We start from the raw sequence: 22909 nt of genomic DNA on the forward strand, positions 1-22909 counted from the left end.
GTGAGTGGTTGTGTGAGAGCGTGATTGTGAGAGTGAGTGAGTGAGTGATTGTGTGAGGGAGTATGTGAGTGAGAGATTGTGTGAGTGAGTGATTGTGTGAGTGAGTGAGTGATTGTGTGAGTGAGTGATTGTGTGAGTGAGTGATTGTGTGGTTGTGTGAGTGATTGTGTGATTGTGTGAGTGATTGTGTGAGTGAGTGATTGTGTGAGGGAGTGATTGTGTGAGTCAGTGAATGTGTGAGTGAGTGAATGATTGTGTGAGTGAGTGTGTGAGTGAATCAATGCGTGAGTGAGTGAGTCAGTGATTGTGTGAGTGAGTGAGTGAGTCAGTGAGTGTGTGAGTGAGTCAGTGGTTGTGTGAGTAAGTGAGTGAGTCAGTGGTTGTGTGAGTGAGTGAGCCAGTGATGGTGTGAGTGAGTGAGTCAGTCAGTGAGTGAGTGATTGTGTGAGTGAGTGAGTGATTGTGTGAGTGAGTGAGTGATTGTGTGACTGAGTGAGTCAGTCAGCCTCCGTCTTGCTGAGTGAGTTGTGTCTACTGCGCGGTGCAAGTCAGTCAGCCACGCTTCACTTGACGTCACCACCTCATCTCACTCTCTACCCCATCCTCCTCCACCTTCCCCCTCGCCGCCCCCACCTTCACCACCACCCCCCCACCTCGCCCTTCTCGCCTAACGATCTCTCCTCCCGACACCACCACCACCGCTCCCACGCCGACAGGGGCAACCATGCTGCTTCCAGAAACCCTCTCGCGCTCACAACTCCGACTCTTCGATTTCACGGGGACCGCTGCTCCCCGTCTCCCCCCGGTCCTCCCTCCAGCCCCCGAGCGCTCCCACCCCCACCCCTACCCCCTCCCCCTCCACCACCACCACCACCACCACGAGCAGCAGCAGCTACAGCAGCAGCAGCAGCCCCTGCTGTCCGATCTCCCGGGGTGCGCCTCACCCCCATCTCTCGCCGCGGGAGGGCTCCGTGCGGCTGCCGAGCGCGACTACATCCCGGGGTTGGGTCGCTACGAAGCGCAGATTTTGAAACTGGGGGCCTGCTCGGCACTCCACCACCACCACCATCAGCACCATCAGCAGCAGCAGCAGCAGCCTCACCACCACCTGCAACAACAACAACATCAACAACAACATCAACAACAACAACAACAACATCATCTCGTCCACGTGGAACGCGCCACGGCGGCTCCCGTCGTCCCCTGCGCCAGCGGCGGCGGTTGTCCTGGAGGTGGTGGGCCGGGAACGGGAGGAGACGGAACGCGCAGAGGAGGTGGAGGAGGAGGCGACGTTGTTGCGTTCAACTTGGTTCAACCTTGCTACGCCACTGAGCTCAACACGGAGTTGCTGATTCCGCGAGCGACGATGCCGAGCGGATTGCCGGACCACCACCACCACCACCACCTGCACCACCACCCTCACCATCATCATCCTCACCACCACCACCACCCTCACCATCACCTCCCTCACCACCACCACCACCACACCGCCGGCATGTTCATACCACAGTCAACCGCATCTCCCGCATCGCCATCCCTCTACCACGCTGGCGGCAGCTTCGTCGAATCGAACCACGGCGCGCAAACGCACTCTCTCTACCCGGGCCTCCACTCGCTGCCCGACGCCTTCTGCCAGGTGATTCGGCCCGATCCGTACGGCGTCGGTGGTGGCGGTGGTGGCGGTGGTGGCGGCGGAGCCGTGAGTCTAGGAGCCGGCGCGTTCCTGCGTTACCTGCGCCACCAACCCATCAAGCAGGAGCTCGTGTGTCGATGGCTCGAGGCCGATCGCTACGGAGCTCCGGGTCTCGGTCTCGTCGGAGTCGTCGTCGTCGGCACGCCGTGCGCCAAGACGTTCGGCACCATGCACGAGCTGGTGGCGCACGTGAGCGTGGAGCACGTGGGTGGTCCCGAGGCGGCACAGCACGTGTGCCGCTGGGATGAGTGTCCCCGCGAGGGGAAGCCCTTCAAGGCCAAGTACAAGCTGGTGAACCACATCAGGGTGCACACGGGCGAGAAGCCGTTCCCGTGCCCCTTCCCCGCGTGCGGCAAAGTGTTTGCTCGCTCCGAAAACCTCAAGATCCACAAGAGGACGCACACAGGTGAGGGACCGGTGGGTGTGTGGGTGGACGAGTGGGTGGATGGACGAGTGGGTGGGTGGGTGAACGAGTGGGTGGGTGAGTGAGTGAGTGAGTGAACGAGTGGGTGGGTGAGTGAACGAGTGGGTGGGTGAGTGAACGAGTGGGTGGGTGAACGAGTGGGTGGGTAAGTGAGTGGGTGGGTGGGTAAGTGAGTGGGTGGGTGGGTGAACGAGTAGGTGAACGAGTGAGTGAGTGAACGAGTGGGTGGGTGAGTGAACGAGTGGGTGAGTGAACGAGTGGGTGGGTGAGTGAAAAAGTGGGTGGGTGGGTGAACGAGTGGGTGGGTGAGTGAATGAGTGGGTGGGTGAGTGAAAGAGTGGTTGGGTGAACGAGTAGGTGAACGAGTGAGTGAGTGAACGAGTGGGTGGGTGGGTGGGTGAACTAGTGGGTGGGTGAACTAGTGGGTGAGTTTGCGCGGAACGAGAAGGTGGGTGAGTGGGTGAGTGTGCGAACGAGTGGGTGGGTGAGTTGGTGAGCGGGCGGGTGGGTGAGTGAGTGGGTGAGTGAGTGGGTGAGTGCGTGAGTGAATGAGTGCGTGAGTGAGTGAGTGAGTAGGTGAGTGAGTGGGTGAGGAGTGGGTGAGTGAGTGGGTGAGTGAGTGGGTGAGTGGGTGGGTGAGTGAGTGAGTGAGTGCATGAGTGAGTGGGTGGGTGAGTGAGTGAGTGAGTGGATGAGTGGGTGAGTGTGTGTGAGTGAATGAGTGAGTGGGTGAGGAGTGGGCGGTTTTCACTCGCTCCGAGAACCACCACATCCACCAGCGGACTCACACAGGTGAAGGAGCGAGGGGCGGGGCTGGGGGTGCGAGTGGGGGGTTGGGGTGGTCTTGAGGTTTGTTGTGGGTGGTGGTGGTGGTGGTGGTGCGGGTCACGGAATTGGTTTTGTATTGGTTCGGTGAATTCGAGAGGAGCGATCGATGGTGCAGCAGTGGATGGATCATGGTCGATGATGACGCTGATGATAGGCGAGGTGGGACGTCATGAGATCAGGGGGTTCGCGCGACTCTTCTATGATGGAGGGTCAGTACCCGAAACGTCGCACGTATATATATATTAAATCTGTCCCGCGAGTGCTCTAAACGAACGCGTTGAGTTGTTCGGGTAGGGTCGATGGTGGTGAAGCAGTGGATAGACCACGATCGATGTTGATGATGATGATGCTGATGATGATGATGATGTTGTTGATGTTGTTGATGATGATGATGTTGTTGATGTTGTTGATGATGATGATGATGATGTTGTTGATGATGATGTTGTTGATTATGTTGTTGATGATGATGTTGTTGATGTTGTTGTTGATGATGTTGTTGATGATGTTGTTGATGATGTTGTTGTTGATGTTGATGATAATGTTGTTGTTGATGATGATATTGTTGATGATGATGTTGTTGTTGATGATGATGTTGTTGATGATGATGTTGTTGATGATGATGTTGATGATGTTGTTGATGATGATGTTGATGATGATGATGATGTTGATGATGATGATGTTGTTGATGATGATGTTGTTGATGATGTTGTTGTTGATGATGTTGTTGATGATGTTGATGATGATGTTGATGTTGTTGATGTTGTTGATGATGATGATGATGTTGTTGATGTTGTTGTTGTTGATGTTGAGAGGCGAGGGGTCCCGAGGAATGATTTGCTAGAAGGATGACGATGCCAAGTCCCGTTGTTATTGGGGGTGTAACAATCTTTTCTCGGCAGCGACGTAGGCCCCTTGTCCGAAACGTCGCCTAGTGTACACACCATTGGTTGAGGAATGTGTTCAGGTATTGTCTTGGGCTGAGCGATGGTAGAGCAGTGAACAGAACATGGTTGATGGTGGTGGTGGTGATGTTACTTATACCCAACCCCTTGAGACGGACAATCATTATCCGTACAGTATATTATAATATACTGCATTAACATCATCATCATCACCACCACTGACATCATCATCACAACATCATCATCACTCACAACATTGTCATCAACATCATCACTCGTATCATCACTTACATCATCCCTAACATCATCATCATCACCACCACTGACATCATCATCACAACATCATCATCACTCACAACATTGTCATCAACATCATCACTCGTATCATCACTTACATCATCCCTAACATCATCATCATCACCACCACTGACATCATCATCACAACATCATCATCACTCACAACATTTTCATCAACATCATCACTCGTATCATCACTTGCATCATCACTAACATCATCACTCACACCATCACTTATATCATCACTTACATCATCACTAACATCATCACTCGTATCATCACTTACATCATCACTAACATCATCACCATCACTGACATCAACATTCACTCACACCGTCATTCGCCCCTTCATCATCATCATCATTGACAAAATCGTCCACACCGCTATTATCACTATCGCGGGCACAATCGCTCCGCAACATCGCCATTCTCATCACTGACATCACATCGCTGTGAACCCACACGGCTTAGCCCGTATTCCTCTACAGGGAAATTGAATTTCCAAGTCCACACGGCGTAGATACGTTTCAATGCTGCGCAAAATCAGTTTCTGGTCTATGTGTTTGTGTTTCTCTCTTGTGATGGGACTTTGTCGGATGAACGTTGAGATTTTAAAGGGGGGTGACCAACACGTGTCTGAATTGGTCTGTAACAAGGTCGGGGTAAAATTTCGATTTAAAGCTTTCGCGACTGCAGGGATTCATCTTCTTGGTTCTTTCGGTAAAGTCACGTAGAAGGGAAATAATAAAATAATAAAAATAAAATATAAGACGCTGAATGAACACCACCAGACAGACCTGTTCTTCACCTGAGGACGGCTGCTTGCGTTGTTGCCGAAACGTCGTGAGAAATATTTTATTATGTTTTATTTTTTTATTTTATTATTTCCCTTCTACGTGACTTTACCGAAAGAACCAAAACTAAGGTAGGGGTCACCGATAAGGGGCTGGCAGGTATGACTTCATCACCGCAATCACTTTGCTTATCGCACGCAACATCAACCACATCAACAACATCATCATCATCGCCATCACTGACACAGCAGTTGTGAGTGGGAAACGATGCCCGCTAAGGTGACGGCTTCGATCTGAAGCAAGACTTTGACGATGCATACACACAGATCCGGAACAAAATGTGGAGATTCATAATAACGTGTTTTTTGTTTGTCTGTGTGAGATCGCGTGAACGTAAATGTGTCGCTAACCCAACACCGCCGCCACCGCCACCGCCGCCACCACCACCGCCACCACCACCACCGCCACCACCGCCGTAGCCAATTAGTAAGGGATTGTCACGTACACATGACGACGTGGCAATTCGTTAGTGCTGCAGTAACAGTAGCAGCAGCAGTCCTGTTGCGTGTTGGAGAGTAAACCCACTACGACGTTTACGAGTAGCGTGACGTTTCGCTGACGATTACAACAACCGCAACCAACACAACAACAACGACAACAACAACCACAACCGACACAGCAACAACATCTGCAACGAAAATAACAGCAACAACAACCACAACCAACACAACAACAACATCTGCAACGAAAACAACAGCAGCAACAACCACAACAACAGCAACAACAACCACAACAAACACAACAACAACAACCACAACAAACACAACAACAACAACCACAACAAACACAACCAACACAACCACAACAAACACAACAACAACCACAACAACCACAACAGCAACAACAACAACAACAACCAGCTTCATCGGGTGATTTGCCAATGCTGGTAAAATCGATCCATTAAGTTATTGTGTTTTTATTCTCCAGCACTCAACCGGTTTAGCGCTGAACTCGTCACTAATTTGCACGTTGTGTTCACGTTGACAAACCTCACTAATTGGCCGTGTCGGGTGGTGGCGGGCTAACGACACAGTTACAATTACGCGATCTAACCTTAGCTACGGAAATTGCCGGTCGCAAACAGCCTGCGTGTTAAACAAACTGCGGGGAGAATGGCTGAATAGCTGCGTACGGAGATGGAGACACGGGAGGGACTGGAGTTGGGGGAGGAGAGAGGTGAGCCTTCATCCAGCAGTGGAGTGACCCACTATGCCAACACAGCACGCACATAGACGACCTCCCCGTACAGCCTGTAACAGACTGTTGGGGCAAGTGCTGATGACGAACTGTGCTGTTGTAAATGAGACGTTTTACGCGAACTTGCCGCTGCTGCTGCTGCTCATGCCTCAATAGTGTCAGCTGTTGCGTCTATTACACTGGTCAACAAAAAAATCATTTTTGTGTGGAGCTGCTGCTTATCCATCTTCTCGTCCTCTGCTGAAGGAACACAAACTGCAGTCGTTAGTTCACTCTGCGAACCACAGCGTGGGCTGCTTGGCCCCAGTGTCCCATCACTGCACCGTGTCTCTCACGCATCTCTACGAATCTCGATCTCTGTGGGTCTCTACGTGTCTCTGTGCGTCTCTACTACACTGGTCAAAAAAAAACATTTCTGGCCTGGACTTTTGCGGCTGTTCTAGACTAATTTCAGGGTGCTGATTCCAAATCTGATCTCAGATTTGCTCTATCACATCTCATTTTTATGCTATCGGCATACCCCATTTTCATTGATTTTACCCGAAATTAACTCTGTCACTTATGATTGCAAGTTGTTGCGAGTCAGTGACTGCTTTAGTGTTAAAATATGGTCCTGTATTCTTAGGATAGTGTGTTTATAATATAATTTTATGTACATATCTACATTCATTTAATATTTTTCTTCTGCAGTTTTTATTGAAAATGCAATATTTGATATCTCAAAAACCTGATGTGATAGACAAAAACTGATGCCAGATTTGGAATCAGCACCCCAACGTTACCTTAAAACCGTTAGAATACCTTATGCCAGAAAAAGTGTGTTGACCAGTGTTATTTTGCATATTATAACGCGTTACATTATAGACACAACTAGATACATTTCGATTTAAAGCTTTTCGTGACCGCAGGGATTCATATTCTTGGTTCTTTTGGCAAAATCACGTAGAAGGGAAATAAATAATAAAAATATAACAATAAAATACATTCAAAAATACAAATTCGCCTCCTCCCCCAATTTTTTTTTATCTCCGCGTAAAACTGATACAAACTAAAGTAGATATATATTAATATAAAGATTAATATTATTTTACACATCTCATCAGCCGCACGGCAATGCTGATGAGTATGTGTTGTGCGTTATAGCATTGTGTGTACAACGTGGAACCCATGCCTATGAACATCTACCAGTTCATCAGCGATGATTTATTCACGCGAGCCTGACACTGCTGATGAGACAAGTGAATGGCGAAACCGCTCCTTATCGATAAGCATCTACCAGTTCATATATAATTGTTGTACGTGGTCATCGTATGCGAAGCAGATTTCGCGTGTTTAAGTATCTCGTGACGATGTTTTTTTAAAAATTATATTTACGTGTTATTTATGTTATATATATGTGTGCGTGTGTATATATATATAGTTTATGTATGTCTACATGTACATATCTAATGTATGCACTTGCCCCAACAGTCTGTGACGGCTACAGGGGGGATCTTTGTCTTTGTGTTTGTTTGTATGCGAGTGTGGGGAGAGGTAGTGTAGCGGTCAGCGCTAAGAAGACCCTTATCCCGAGTTCGATTCCCGCTCACGGCAACCAACACCCAGTGGCGGCTATCTGAACCGGTCCTGGGCCTCCCCTAGGTCGACTCGGCCTCAAATGAGTACTTGGTGCGGTGTGTAGTAAACATCGCCACTGGGGAGACAAAGGCGGCCGGGCGTGGATGCTGGCCACCCACCCACCCCCTCGTGTGCCGTGCCGGGCTTTCATAGGTGCCACTCGCTAACAGCACTTGCCCCAACAGTCTGTTAAAGGCTACACGGGGGATCTTTGTGTGTGTGTGAGAGAGCGAGTGTTGATTTGTTGATCGCTGTGTAAATCGAGTGTCCTTTCGAGAGTCGTGGGTAACTGTTCCAGGCAACTGTTTCAGATCGCCGGAGTTACAGAGCCAGCAGATCGAGTCCCACTCACAGGAACGAGCAGTCGTGCTGACGGGCCGAGCAGTGTTTGATGCGGTGGTTGTTGTTGTTGTTTTGGTTGTTGTTGTGGTTGTTGTTGTTGATGTTGTGGTCGTTATTGTTGTTGTGGTTGTTGTTGTTGTGGTTGTTGATGTTGTGGTTATTGATGTAGCTGAGGTTGCTGTTGGTGCCAACTGTGGTTATTGATGTCGTTGTGGTTGTTGTTTTTGTAGTTATTGATGTAGCTGAAGGTTGTTGTTGTTGTTGTTGTTGATGTGGTTGTTGATGCAACTGTGGTTAGTGATGTTGTTGTGGTTGTTGTGGTTATTGATGTCTGTTGATGGTTGTTGTTGTGGTTTTGATGTAGCTGAGGTTGCTGTTGATGTGATTGTTGATGCAACTGTGGTTATTGATGTTGTTGTGGTTGTTGTTGTTGTTGTGGTTATTGATGTAGCTGAGGTTGTTGTTGTTGATGTGGTTGTTGATGCCAACTGTGGTTGTTGATGTGTTGTGGTTGTTGTTGTTGTGATTATTGATGTAGCTGAGGTTGTTGTTGATGTGGTTGTTGATGCCAACTGTGGTTGTTGATGTTGTTGTGGTTGTTGTTGTTGTGATTATTGATGTAGCTGAGGTTGTTGTTGATGTGGTTGTTGATGCAACTGTGGTTATTGATGTTGTTGTGGTTGTTGTTGTTGTGTCTATTGATGTAGCTGAAGGTTGTTGTTGTTGATGTGGTTGTTGATGCACCTGTGGTTATTGATGTTGTTGTGGTTGTTGTTATTGTGGTTATTGATGTAGCTGAGGTTGTTGTTGTTGTGGTTGTTGATGCCAACTGTGGTTATTGATGTTGTTGTGGTTGTTGTTGTTGTGGTTATTGATGTAGCTGAGGTTGTTGTTGTTGATGTGGTTGTTGATGCAACTGTGGTTATTGATTTTGTTGTGGTTGTTGTTGTTGTGGTTATTGATGTAGCTGAGGTTGTTGTTGTTGATGTGGTTGTTGATGCAACTGTGGTTATTGATTTTGTTGTGGTTGTTGTTGTTGTGGTTATTGATGTAGCTGAGGTTGTTGTTGTTGATGTGGTTGTTGATGCAACTGTGGTTATTGATGTTGTTGTGGCTGCTGTTGTGGTTGTTGTAATTTTGGTTACGGTGGTTGATGTTGTGGTTGTTATTGATGTGATTGTAGTTGCTGATGAAATTGTGGTTGCTGTGGTGGTTGTTGAAGTTGCGGTTGTTGTTGTGGTTGTTGTTGTTGTGGTTGTTGAAGTTGCGGTTGTTGTTGTTAGTGTTGATGAAATTGTGATTGTTGTGGTTGCTACTGTTGTGGTTGTTATTGGTTGTTGATGTTTATGCACAGGCACAATCCACAACAATCACATCATTCAGCAAATCAGCACGCAGAAAACCACATCACTCAGCCAATTAGGATGCAGCAATCTACATCACGTAGCCAATCAGCCAATCAGCCCGAGGCAAAGGACATGAACTAACCCAATCAGCCCGCAGCAACCACATCACTAAGCCAATCAGCCCACAGCAAACCACATCACTCAGCCAATAAGCTCGCAGCGAACCACATCACTCACCCAATCAGGACGCAGCAAATCTCATCACCAAGCCAATCAGCATGCAGATAACCACATCACTCAGCTAATCAGCTGGTCTACCAGACACCACAGTGTGTTCAACCACCATCACACCGCAGATCAAAACAACTCACACACCCATTAACTCACTAACCACCCACTCACTCAACCATCCATCCACTCACTCACACACTCATCCATCCACTCACACACTGACTCACTTTACCACCTACTCACCCATCCATCCACTCACTCACTCACCCATCCATCCACTCACTCACACACTCACCCATCCACTCACACAGTGACTTACCGAACCATCCACTCACTCACTCACTCACCCATTCACTCACTCACCCATCCACTCACTCACACACTCACCCATCCACTCACACACTGACTCACTTTACCACCCACTCACTCATTCACCCATCCATCCACTCACTCACTCACACACTCACCCATCCACTCACACAGTGACTTACCGAACCATCCACTCACTCACCCATCCATCCACTCACTCACACACTCACCCATCCACTCACACATTGACTCACTTTACCACCTATTCACTCACTCACTCACCCATCCATCCACTCACTCACTCACACACTCACCCATCCACTCACACAGTGACTTACCGAACCATCCACTCACTCACCCATCCATCCATCCACTCACTCACACACTCACCCATCCACTCACACAGTGACTAACCGAACCATCCACTCACTCACCCATCCACTCACTCACACACTCACCCCATCCACTCACACACTGACTCACCTTACCACCTACTCAATCACTCACTCACCCATCCATCCGCTCACTCACACACTCACCCATCCACTCACACAGTGACTTACCGAACCATCCACTCACTCACTCACCCATCCACTCACTCACACACTCACCCATCCACTCACACACTGACTCACCTAACCACCTACTCACTCACTCACCCATCCATCCACTCACTCACACACTCACCCATCCACTCACTCACACACTCACACACTCACCCATCCACTCACACACTGACTCACTTTACCACCTACTCACTCACTCACTCAACCATCCATCCACTCACTCACACACTCACCCACCCACCCACTCACTCATTCACTCGCACACTCACCCATCCACTCACACACTGACTCACTCACTTTACCACCTATTCACTCACTCACTCACCCATCCACTCACAAAGTGACTTACCGAACCATCCACTCACTCACTCACTCACCCATCCATCCACTCACTCACACACACACTCACCCATCCACTCACACATTGACTTACCGAACCATCCACTCACTCACCCATCCATCCACTCACTCACACACTTACCCATCCACTCACTCACACACTCACCCATCCACTCACACAGTGACTTACCGAACCATCCACTCACTCACCCATCCATCCACTCACTCACACATTGACCCATCCACTCACACACTGACTCACTTTACCACCTACTCACTCACTCACCCATCCATCCACTCACTTACACACTCACACACTGACTCACCTAACCACCTACTCACTCACTCACCCATCCACTCACTCACTCACACACTCACCCATCCACTCACAAACTGACTCACTTTACCACATACTCACCCATCCACTCAAATAACCACCCACTCACTCGCCCATCCACACACCCACTCACCTAACTACTCACCCAGCCACTCATTCACAAGTACAAACAACTACAGAAACACTCAACACAATCCGCACATACTTTTGTGTGTGTGTGTGTAGGGAGCGGTGGTGTAGCGGTTAGCAAGCCGCGCTACGAACCCGGCGACCCGGGTTCGATTCCCGCTCACTGCAAACACCCAGTGACGATTATCTGAACCGGTTCTGGGCCTGCCCTAGGTCGACTCAGCCTCAAATGAGTTCCCGGTGTGATGTGTAAACATCACCACTAGGGAGACAAAGGCGGCCGGGCGTGGTGTTGGCCACCCACTCCCTCGTGTGCCATGCCGGCCTTTATAGGTGCTCGCTAATAGCACTTGCCCCTACAGTCTCTTAAGGCTATACGGGGTATCTTTGGGACATTTTTGCAAATATCCAATATGGTGAAAAATAACAATAGTTTTTACGCTTTCTGGCAATAAAACAGTAGGTGTTAAAATGTTCAAACACCGAATTGAAAGCTTTATCAAGGGATCAAGGCTGCATCAGCCACACACGTGTGCAACCCCGACATTGCCTTTATACTGCTCGTGTTTTGGAGTTCTCTGGCCCAAAACTGGTACAGAGACAAGACAGTGAAGAAGGCTGTCTCTGATGGGGGGCCAATCAGTTTCAAAGACGATGCATGTTTTTTTTTCTATTATCGGATCATATTTGTTTGCATGTTTCGCCACAATTGCGAGTGCTTCATGCAGACTTGAGTCCTTGCTAAAGGTTTCTATTCGGTGTTTGAACATCCAAACACAACCCGGTCTCATTGCTATAAAGGGTCAATCTTATTTTTCATCAGCGCGTGCGTGTGTGTGTGTAAGACCAACGTTTCGCTCAACAGACCTTGTGCGTACCCTTTGCTAATCAAAAATGACCTGTTGCCAGCAACGTTGGCTACCTCTCTGCTATGAAGAAGGGCCGTTACCCGAAACGTCTTCTATCATATGTGTGTCCTTCCCGACGGTGCATTGTGAGCGTTAGCGGTGAGTTGTGTGTTGCGTTACGATTATCTGAACTGGTCCTGGGCCTCAAATGACTTTCCTGGTGCGGTGTGCAACCATCGCCACTTGGGAGACAAAGGCGGCCGGGCGTGGTGTTGGCCACCCACCCCCTCGTGTACCGTGCTGGCCTTCATAGGTACTCCTCCCTAACAGCACTTGCCCCAACAGTCTTTTAAGTCTATACGGGGGATCTTTATCTTTGTTGCTCTCGAATACAGGTCAGTGTTCGCATTCGTACCTGCTATGAATAAGGTTCATTGCCTGAAACGTCGCCTACTGATATACATTCAGGGCAGTGCCATTGACCCGTGTGGTACACGACTTTATTGAGTCCGGTGCTGTGAATAAGGTTAGTTGCCTGAAACGTCGCCTACTATTATACATTCAGGGCACTGCCTGAATACAAGGGAAGTGAGTTTCAGCCGATGCCATCATCATGGGTCGTGGTCTCATCTACTGCTGAATGGAGATCAATGTGATGATGACGGTGATGTATCTACCCCTTGCGTATGTGTCCTCTCATCCGCGTGTTCCTCACTCTCTCTGTGTAACCATCATCACCATTGTCTATCCAACTGCTGGATAAAATGATTCTAAACTCGTAAAAACTAAACTATTATTTATACTCATTGGTTCTTTCGGTAAAGTCACCGTGATGATGATGATGAGAGAGACACGTGACTTTACCGGAAGAACCAAAGGTTAATTCCTGCAGTCACGAAAGCTCAAAATCAACTATTATTTTTTTTATTTTAGCAGGTTAGGCCCCACTGAGCAATGTAGCTCTTTTTTAGAAGCGACCTGGTCACAAATGATATCTCGTGTAAATTTACAGCAGCCAACTAAACACTCTAAACGCACGTGCATTCTAAATGTGGAGTGAATAACTGGCGGATGCAGAGAAGAAAAATCCATGCGACCACGGAGAAAGACACGCAAACTCCAAATATACAGCAGCAGGCATCGTCAGGGTCGGGATCAAACCCACGAACTCCGACAAACCAGGCGAGGTAGTTAACATCTCCGTGCCAACGTGATGAAAATGAGAGAGAGAGAGACACGCAAACTCAAAATATGCAGCAGGCGTCAGAGTCGGTATCGAACCCACGGCCTCCTGCATACCAGGCGAGGTAGTTAACATCTCCTAGCCACCGTGATGATGATGAGAGAGAGAGAGAGACACGCAAACTACAAATATACAGCAGGCATTGTCAGGGTCGGGATCAAACCCACGAACTCCTACATACCAGGCGAAGTAGTTAACATCTCCGTTCCAACGTGATGATGATGATGATAGAGAGAGAGAGAGACACGCAAACTCCAAATATACAGCAGGCATTGTCAGGGTCGGGATCGAACCAACGACCTCCTGCATACCAGGCGAGGTAGTAAACATCTCCTAGCCACCGTGATGATGATGAGAGAAAGAGAGACACGCAAACTCCAAATCTACAGCAGTAGGCGTCAGGGTCGGGATCAAACCCACAACCTCCTCGATACTAGGCGAGGTAGTTAACATCTCCTAGCCACCGTGATGATGATGAGAGAGAGAGAGAGACACGCAAACTCCAAATATACAGGCATTGTCAGGGTCGGGATCGAACCAACGACCTCCTGCATACCAGGCGAGGTAGTTAACATCTCCTATCCACCGTGATGATGATGAAAGAGAGACACGCAAACTCCAACTATACAGCAGGCATTGTCAGGGTCGGGATCGAACCCACGACCTCCTGTATACCAGGCGAGGTAGTTAACATCTCACCACAGAGAGAGAGAGACACGCAAGCTCCAAATATACAGCAGGCATTGTCAGGGTCGGGATCGAACCCACGACCTCCTGTATACCAGGCGAGGTAGTTAACATCTCACCACAGAGAGAGAGAGAGAGACGCAAGCTCCAAATATACAGCAGGCATTGTCAGGGTCGGGATCGAACACACGACCTCCTGCATACCAGGCGAGGTAGTTAACATCTCCTAGCCCCCGTGGGCTGTCTCTAGCCCGCGCGTGTGTCCTCTTATCCCCGTGCTCCTCCCACAGTGTAATTTTAAAATAAATGCCACGAACAATTATCGTTGTTGTTGTTGTCAGACCCTCCACCACCCGACCTGGCCAAGTAAACTCCTATTGTTGTACTCTTAGGTTTTTTCGGTAAAGTCACGTAGGTAATAAAAATTAACCCGTAAAAACAAAGTTTTTCACTATAAATCCTTCATATGCGTGTTCAATGGGCCACAACCCAGCCCACATTGGTCTTTGAAACGGGCGGCTAGAGTCCTCTCGTCCTCTGGCTTGAGATGGCTGCCACCTATGGGTCAGATGATTGCCTGCCACCATTAAGCAATTGGTAATTAAATATATAAAAAAATTACCTAAAAAGTGTCAAATAAATTGTCACGCACAACGAGTCTGTGTGCAAAATGTCAGCTCGATTGGATCACGGGAAGTGGGTTAAAAAACGACCAAAAGATTTGCACGGTCGTAAGCGCGCAAGCAAGCAAGCGAACTTAATATAAAGGATTTAAAAATAAATTGTCGTGTGGTACCTAACCTCTGGTCGACACCCATTCCTCGATTGTAAGACTGGAGCTGTACGAAATTGATCTTTGTGATTAACTATAATTGTGATCAATTTATAGTACGTGATGAATTTCTACTTTGTTATCAATTCATGGTTTGTGATCAATTTCTACTTTGTGAACACTATCTAGTGATTAATTCATAGATGTATTAAAAAAATTACTTTGTGATATATTTTTTGAAATAAATTTCGTTGTCGATTTACGATTGTGATCAATGTTCGAGACCAACGTCTATTATTGATCAATATTTTCATCGTAATCAACGTCTTACCCACGTAAGACGTTGAGGGGGGGGGGTGTAAATGGAGGGGGGGGGTGACATTGATTGTGCCAAATCGTTAGTGTGCCAAGTCGTGTAACGGAATGTCCACAGAGCGCCACTAAGACTCGGTCTTACGGAGGCCTGTGCTCGTACGCGCGTGCCCTCGGGGTGTAAACATTGTGCGTGTGTGTGTGTTAAAAGTGTGTGTGTTACATCGGTGTGTGTGTGTGTTAAAAGTGTGTGTGTTACATCGGTGTGTGTGTGTGTGTTAAAAGTGTGTGTGTTACATCGGTGTGTGTGTGTGTTAAAAGTGTGCGTGTGTGTGTGTGTGTTAAAAGTGTATATGTTACATCGGTGTGTGTGTGTGTTAAAAGTGTGTGTGTTACATCGGTGTGTGTGTTCAAAGTGCGAGTTAAAAGTGTGTGTTTGGTAAAACTGTGTTTGTTACAATTCTGTGTGTGTGTTGAAAGTGTGTGTGTGTGTGTTAAAATGTTTGTGTTACATCGGTGTGTGTGTTCAAAGTGCGAGTTAAAAGTTTGTGTGTGTTAAAAGTGTGTGTGTGTGTTGAAGTGAGTGTATGTTAAAAGTATGTCTGTGTTACAACTTTGTGTTACAATTGTGTTTGTTACAATTGTGTGTGTCCAAAGGTGTGTGTGTGTGTGTTAAAAGTGTGTGTGTTAAAGTGTGTGTGTGTGTTAAAACTGTGTGTGTTACATCGGTGTGTGTGTTAAAAGTGCGATTTAAAAGTGTGTGTTTGTTAAAAATGTGTGTTTGTTTAAACTGTGTTGGTTACGATTTTGTGTGTGTTAAAGTAAGTGTGTTAAAGTGTGTGCGTGTTGAAAGTATGTATGTGTTAAAATGTTGTGTTACAATTGTGTTTGTTATAATTGTGTTTGTGCGTGTAAAAGTGTGTGTATGTGTGTTAAAAGCGTCGGCGTGTGTGTGTTTGTTAAAAGTGTGCGTGTTAAACGTTCTCGTGTGTTGAGAGTGCGTGTGTGTGTGTGTCACCGTATGTGCATTCAAATCGTGTGTGTGTATTACAGTCGTCTGTATGTTTTATCATTGCACGGGTGTGCGTGTGTGCGTGCGTGCGTGGGGAGCGGTGGTGTAGCGGTTAGCGCGCTGCGCTATGAACCCGGCAATACGGGTTCGATTCCCGCTCACGGCCAACACCAGTGACGATTATCTGAACCGGTCCCGGGCCTCCCCTAGGTCGACTCAGCCTCAAATGAGTACCTGGTGCGGTGTGTAAACATTGCCACTAGGGAGACAAAGGCGGTCGGGCGTGGTGCTGGCCACCCACCCCCTCGTGTACCGTTCCGGCCTTCATAGGTGCTCGCTAACAGCACTTGCCCCTACAGTCTGTTAAGGCTATGCGGGGGTTCTTTCTCTTTGTTAACCGCGTACGCAAACGCATTGCAGCTGCATGTACGTGTTCGCGTGTTGCAATTGCATGTGTGTAGTCTAATAAAATGGGGCAATGCCTATTCCAAATGTGCGTGTATTCGCGTTAAAATTGTGTGTGTGTGTGTGGAGGGGGGGGGCAGGGAGACAAAGGCGGTCGGGCGTGGTGCTGGCCACCCACCCCCTCGTGTGCCGTGCCGGCCTTCATAGGTGCTCGTTAACAGCACTTGCCCCAGCAGTCTGTTAAGGCTGTACGGGACATCTTTGTCTTTGTTAATATTTCGTGGCCATGAGTTCGATTCCCGCTCACAGCCACCAACAAACTACACCTGGGTATCCTTAAAATCGCCACTGAGGAGACAAAGGCGGCCGGGCGTGGTGCTGGCCACCCACCCCTCTTGTGCCGTGCCGGCCTTCATAGGTGCTCGCTAACAGCACTTGCCCCAAAAGCCTGTTAAGGCTACACGGGGGATATTTGTATGCGTTACGTAGTGCATTCAAAATGGTTCGCGCGCGTGTTAAGAATGTGTGTGTGTGTTAAATATTACGATTTTATATTTGCGTCTGTAGATTTTACACGAACACTTCGTACTTTTGTTTCGTTACAATGTGCCCATGTGTCTAGGCATTACTATTGTGCGCGCGTGTGCAGGCGGAGTGCGTGAGAAATCATCGTGTCGGCGTGAGAACGCTGCGTTAACGTTATCTCGCCGGCGTCAAAGTTGCGTCTTACGTGCGAATTGTTTGCGTTGACATCGTGCGTGTTTTGGAATTATTGTGCAAGCGTTGCCCGTCGTCTGTGTGTGCGCGTTTTAACAATTATTGCGTGGAGTGTTGAAGCTGAGTCTGTGTGCTCGTGTTAGAATTATTGCTGTGTTGACAACGCGTAAACGTGCATTCAAATTGCACTCGTGCACCGCGTGTTAAATTTGTGCACATTATTCAAAGTGTATTCAATATCATGAATTGCCCCTTGTGTGTGTGTGTATATACGCAGAGGAGAGCGGTGGTGCAGCGGTTAGCGCTCTGCGCTACGAACCCAGCGACCCGAGTTCGATTATTTAAACCGGTCCAGGGCCTCCGCAGTAGGTAGACTCGACGTCAGAGTCTGGATCGAACCCACGACCTCCTGCATACCAGGCGAGGTAGTTAACATCTTTTAGCCAACGTGATGATGATGAGAGAGAGAGACACGCAAACTCCAAATATACAGCAGCAGGCATCGTCAGGGTCGGGATCAAACCCACAACCTCCTGCATACCAGGCGAGGTAGTTAACATCTCCGTGCCAACGTGATGATGATGAGAGAGAGACACGCAAACTACAAATATACAGGCATTTGGGAGACAAAGGCGGTCGGGCGAGGTGCTGGTCACCCCCACCCCCCCCTCCCAGTGATGTACCGTGCGGGCGTTCAGAGCTGCCAACGTTGCCGGTGATAATGCGTGTGTGCGTGTGTGTGTGTACGCGTGTCGGTGGGGAGCGGTGGCGCAGCGGTTAGCGCGCCGGTTGACGCGAGTTCGATTACCGCTACCCGCTAATATCGGTACCGATTGTTTGAACGCGGTTCTGGGCCTCCCCTAGGTCGACTCCGCCTCAAATGAGCACCTGGTTGTAGGTGTGTAAACACCAGCGTTCATAGGTGCTCGCTGTCATCGCTTGCTGCAAGAGGCTTTTAAAGGCTATACGGGGGACATTTGCCTCTGTGTGTCATAAAACCCTCGACCACCCGACCGAGACAAAGTAATTAAATTGTCACGTGGTGAAGGAGCGTTGCTACGACGCGCCCATTGTTATGATGCGCGTTTCAGCATCACACTCAACCACTCTCTCAACTACTCACTGAACCATGTTCTCAACCATTCGCTCACTCAACCACTCACTCACTCTCCCAATCACACACTCACTCTCTTAACCACTCACTCAACCACTCACTCTCTCTCTCCCAATCACACACTCACTTTGTTAACCACTCACTCAATCACTCACTCACTCAACCACTCACTCAACCACTCACTCAACCACTCTCTCAACCACTCAGTAAACCACGTTCTCAACCATTCGCTCACTCAACCACTCACTCACTCTCCCAATCACACACTCACTCTCTTAACCACTCACTCACTCAACCACTCACTCAACCACTCTCTCAACTACTCACTGAACCATGTTCTCAACCATTCGCTCACTCAACCACTCACTCTCTCTCTCCCAATCACACACTCACTCTCTTAACCACTCACTCAATCACTCACTCACTCAACCACTCACTCAACCACTTACTCAACCACTTACTCAACAACTCTATGAATGTGTATCTCTTTGAGTATCTATGCATCTCTATGAGTGTGTATCTCTTTGAGTATCTATGTATCTCTATGTGTGTATGTCTCTATGAGTGTGTATCTCTTTGAGTATCTATACATCTCTATGTGTGTGTATCTCTATGTGTGTGTATCTCTTTGAGTATCTATGCATCGCTATATATTCATGTAGATCTCTCTGTGTGTCTCGGTGGGTTTACTCTGCTGTCCACGGCGTGGGCCGCATGGCCACACATTATCACATCAGAAGGAGCGCCTCGGCCTGGTGTTGATGAAAGTCTTAATACGCAAGTGGATGGTTCCTCCTGTGTCTCTGTGGAGGAGGATGTTGATAAGGACCAATGTCACAGCGAGGAGGAGATGTCCAATGATGTTTGGACGTCGAACGAAGTGTTGATTTTTTAAAATTCTGGACGTCCGCGTTGCTCAACGTTGTTCGACAACCATCATCATCAGCAGCAGCAGCGACAACAGAGATATTTCGGGTCTGGGTGGTGAGATTCTGGGATGGGTGGTAGCAGCAGCAGCAGCAGCTGGATGGAGATTATCGGTGGCGAGGAGGTGGTGGCATTGATGAGGTCTTGGGTCAATGATGGGTGGGCAAGTCGTTGGCAAGAGACCCCGTGGGTCGATGGTGCAGGGAGCCTGGACAAAGACAAAGATCCCCCGTATAGCCTTAACATACTGTCGGGGCAAGTGCTGTTAGCGAGTAGCACCTATGAAGGCCGGCACGGCACACGATGGGGTGGGTGACCAGCACCACGCCCGACCGCCTTTGTCTCCCCAGTGGCGATGTTTACTACACCACCGCACCAGGTACTCATTTGAGGCTGAGTCGACCTAGGGGGAGGCCCAGGACGGGCTCAGATAATCGTCAGGTTCGTAGCGCAAACCGCTGCACTACCACTCCACAATAAACATACGTACGCACACGTACGCACACACACGCACGCACACGCGGGCACGTATTGATATCACTAACCGTAATATGCATAATTACGCGGCCTAACGCAGTCGTCAGTTTTGCATCGCGTAACCCTTGGCTGTGAAAACACACGCCCCTGGGGTCAACAGACCGTAGCGGTGGCCTATGGCCAACTCAACCCGGAGCGCGCGCTTGCCCCCACCCCCCATCCAATGCCTGGGCTCGCAAAGCTCAGCAAGTGCTGAGCCTGGGCCATCATCACAAGCACCACCACCACCCTCACCGTGCATAACAGGTGCTATAGGCTGCTCCGGGGCCACGTGGCGGGCAGCAGCGCATGGGGGCAGCGTGGAGCGCAACCCGCGTGACGACGCAGACGCGGCTACAGTGGTGGGGTGGCACCCTCCTAGAGGGCGAGGAGAGATGGAGGGAGGGATGGGGGCGGGTGGGGGGGGGAGGGAGGGAGGGAGGGATGGAGGCGATGGGAGGGAGGGAAAGGGGCGATGGGAGGGATGGGAGGGAAGGGAGGGGGGGAGGGGAGGGAAGGGGGTGGTGAGGGAGGGAAGGGGGATGGGAGGGGGGGATGGGAGGGATTGGAGGGAGGTAGGGAGGGAAGGGGGGGGGTGGGAGGGAGGGAAGGGGGGGGTGGGAGGGAGTGATGGAGGGGATAGGAGGGAAGGGATGTGAGGGAGGGAAGGGGGGGATGGGAGGGAGGGAGAGGGGAGGAAGGGAGGGGGGATAGGAGGGAGGGGGGGATAGGAGGGAGGGAAGGGGGGATGGGAGGGAGAGGGGAGGAAGGGAGGGGGGATAGGAGGGAGGGAAGGGAAGGATGAGAGGGAGGGAGGGAAGGGGGGGATGGGAGGCACGCTGGATGTGGAGGGAGTGAAGGAGAGGGAGGAAGGGAGGGGGGGTGCAGCAGGATGATGAGTTGAAAGCGCCGATCATGGACCGTGCACTCCGCTCACGCGTCTCAAGGCGGCCCCCGACACACGAGTGTACACGCCACACGCGCCAGATGATTGTTAAACCGCCTGCCTCTCTCGCCCCGTCCCCGTCACCGCGCTTGGCAAATTTCTGACACTCGCGGCCCGGCGGGATAGGCGGGGGGGCGACCTACTCCCGATGCTGACTGCAAGCCGCGCGCGCTGCACGCACCGGATGATTGGTCAACCCGCGACTTGGCAGCGCCGTCGTGGAGAAGAGGGGGGGGGGGTGAGAAGGGGTGGGGGAAGGGGGTGGGGTGATGGGGGGGGGTCTAGAGAGCCCAAGTTCTTCCGATTCGAGTCGAGTTTACGCGATGGGGCTGCGTGTTTATTTACGAGTCCCTGGCTGCTCGTTGTTGCGAAAGTGGATTTTTCGGGGGGGGCGGGGGGGAGGTGCGGGGAGGGGTTGGGGGGGGTGGAGGATGGGGGTGGGGGGGGAGGCGACCCCTCGTGTGTCGGCGCATTACACTTAATGACCGCGGTGTTCGTCCCGTGGGATCGCGTGATATCGTGTCGCCGTGTAGCCGTCAATGGAGCGTGGTGGTGGTGGTGGTGCCGGAGGAAGGGAGGGAGGAGGAGGGGGGTGGATGTATAGATGGGAGTGAGAGAAAATAGAGAGGGGGAGGGGAGATGGATGGAAAGATGGGGTGGATGTTTGGATGGGAGTGAGAGAGGATAGAGAGCGGGAGGGGAGATGGATGGAGAGATGGGGTGGATGTTTGGATGGGAGTGAGAGAAGATAGAGAGGGGAGGGGAGATGGATGGAGAGATGGGATGGATGTTTGGATGGGAGTGAGAGAAAATAGAGAGGGGAGGGGAGATGGATGGAAAGATGGGATGGATGGATGGATGGATGGGAGTGAGAGGGGATAGAGAGGAAGAGGGGAGATAGATGGAGAGATGGGGTGGATGTCTGGATGGGAGTGAGAGAGGATAGAGAGCGGGAGGGGAGATGGATGGAGAGATGGGATGGATGTATGGATGGGATTGAGAGGGGATAGAGAGCGGGAGGGGAGATGGATCGAGAGACGGGGTGGATGGATGGATGGGAGTGAGAGAGGATAGAGAGGGGGAGGGGAGATGGATGGATGGAGAGATGGGATGGATGGTTGGGAGATGGCGAGGGAGTGTAAGAGACGCGAGGAGGGAGGAGGAGCATCTTCATCTTCTTGGTTCTTCCGGTAAAGTCACGTAGAAGGGAAGTAATAAAATAATAAAAATAAAAGATAATAAAATAATTCTCACGACGTTTCGGCCACAACGCAAGCAGCCGTCCTCAGGTGAAGACCAGGTCTGTCTGGTGGTGTTCATTCAGCGTCGTTTATTTTATTTTTATTATTTTATTATTTCTTTACCGAATGAACCAAGAAGATGAATCCCTGCAGTCACGAAAGCTTTAAATCGAGCATCTTCTTGTTCCATCTAATCGTAAAAAAAAGAAAAAAAAGAGAGGATGCCAGAGAAGGAGGGGATGGGAGGGAGGGAAGGAGAGGGAGGGGGGATGCTGGGGAGGAGTTGAAAGCGCCGAGTATGGACCGTGTCAGATCGGGGCTGTCACGAGCAGAAGGGACGAGGAGAGAGCTCGCCTCAATAATAGAAGCGCGCTCACACACATACACATACACACATACATACACACATACTCACACACATACACACATATACATATACATACATACACACATACATACACATAAACACATACATACATATACACACACACATACACCCATACATACACACACATACACACACAAACATACACACGTACATACACGCACACATACATACATACACTCATACATACACATACTCATACACACACACATTTTACACATACATACACTCATAGATACACACGCATACACACACACACATACACACACACACATACACACATACACACACCTACTCACACACATACATATACATACACACATACATACACACACATACATACTCACACATACACACTCACACACATAGATAC

The 22909-nt window shown here is 49.5% G+C and overlaps 1 protein-coding gene across 1 annotated transcript in view; it reads left to right on the top strand.

The window, feature by feature from the left end:
• Positions 1-874: 874 nt before the first annotated feature.
• The window catches only part of LOC133357512 (zinc finger protein ZIC 4-like), a gene marked incomplete at its 5' end in the record, with an annotated part of 45139 nt that continues 23104 nt past the window's right edge, over positions 875-22909 (top strand). The window contains one exon of the mRNA XM_061575478.1: positions 875-2099. Coding sequence (XP_061431462.1) covers positions 875-2099 — 1225 coding nt within the window. The remainder of the gene's footprint in view (positions 2100-22909) is intronic.

Source organism: Lethenteron reissneri, chromosome 58, assembly GCF_015708825.2.
Source record: "Lethenteron reissneri isolate LAM-NWPU_2019-01 chromosome 58, ASM1570882v1, whole genome shotgun sequence".
NCBI classification, from domain to species: Eukaryota; Metazoa; Chordata; class Hyperoartia; order Petromyzontiformes; family Petromyzontidae; genus Lethenteron; species Lethenteron reissneri.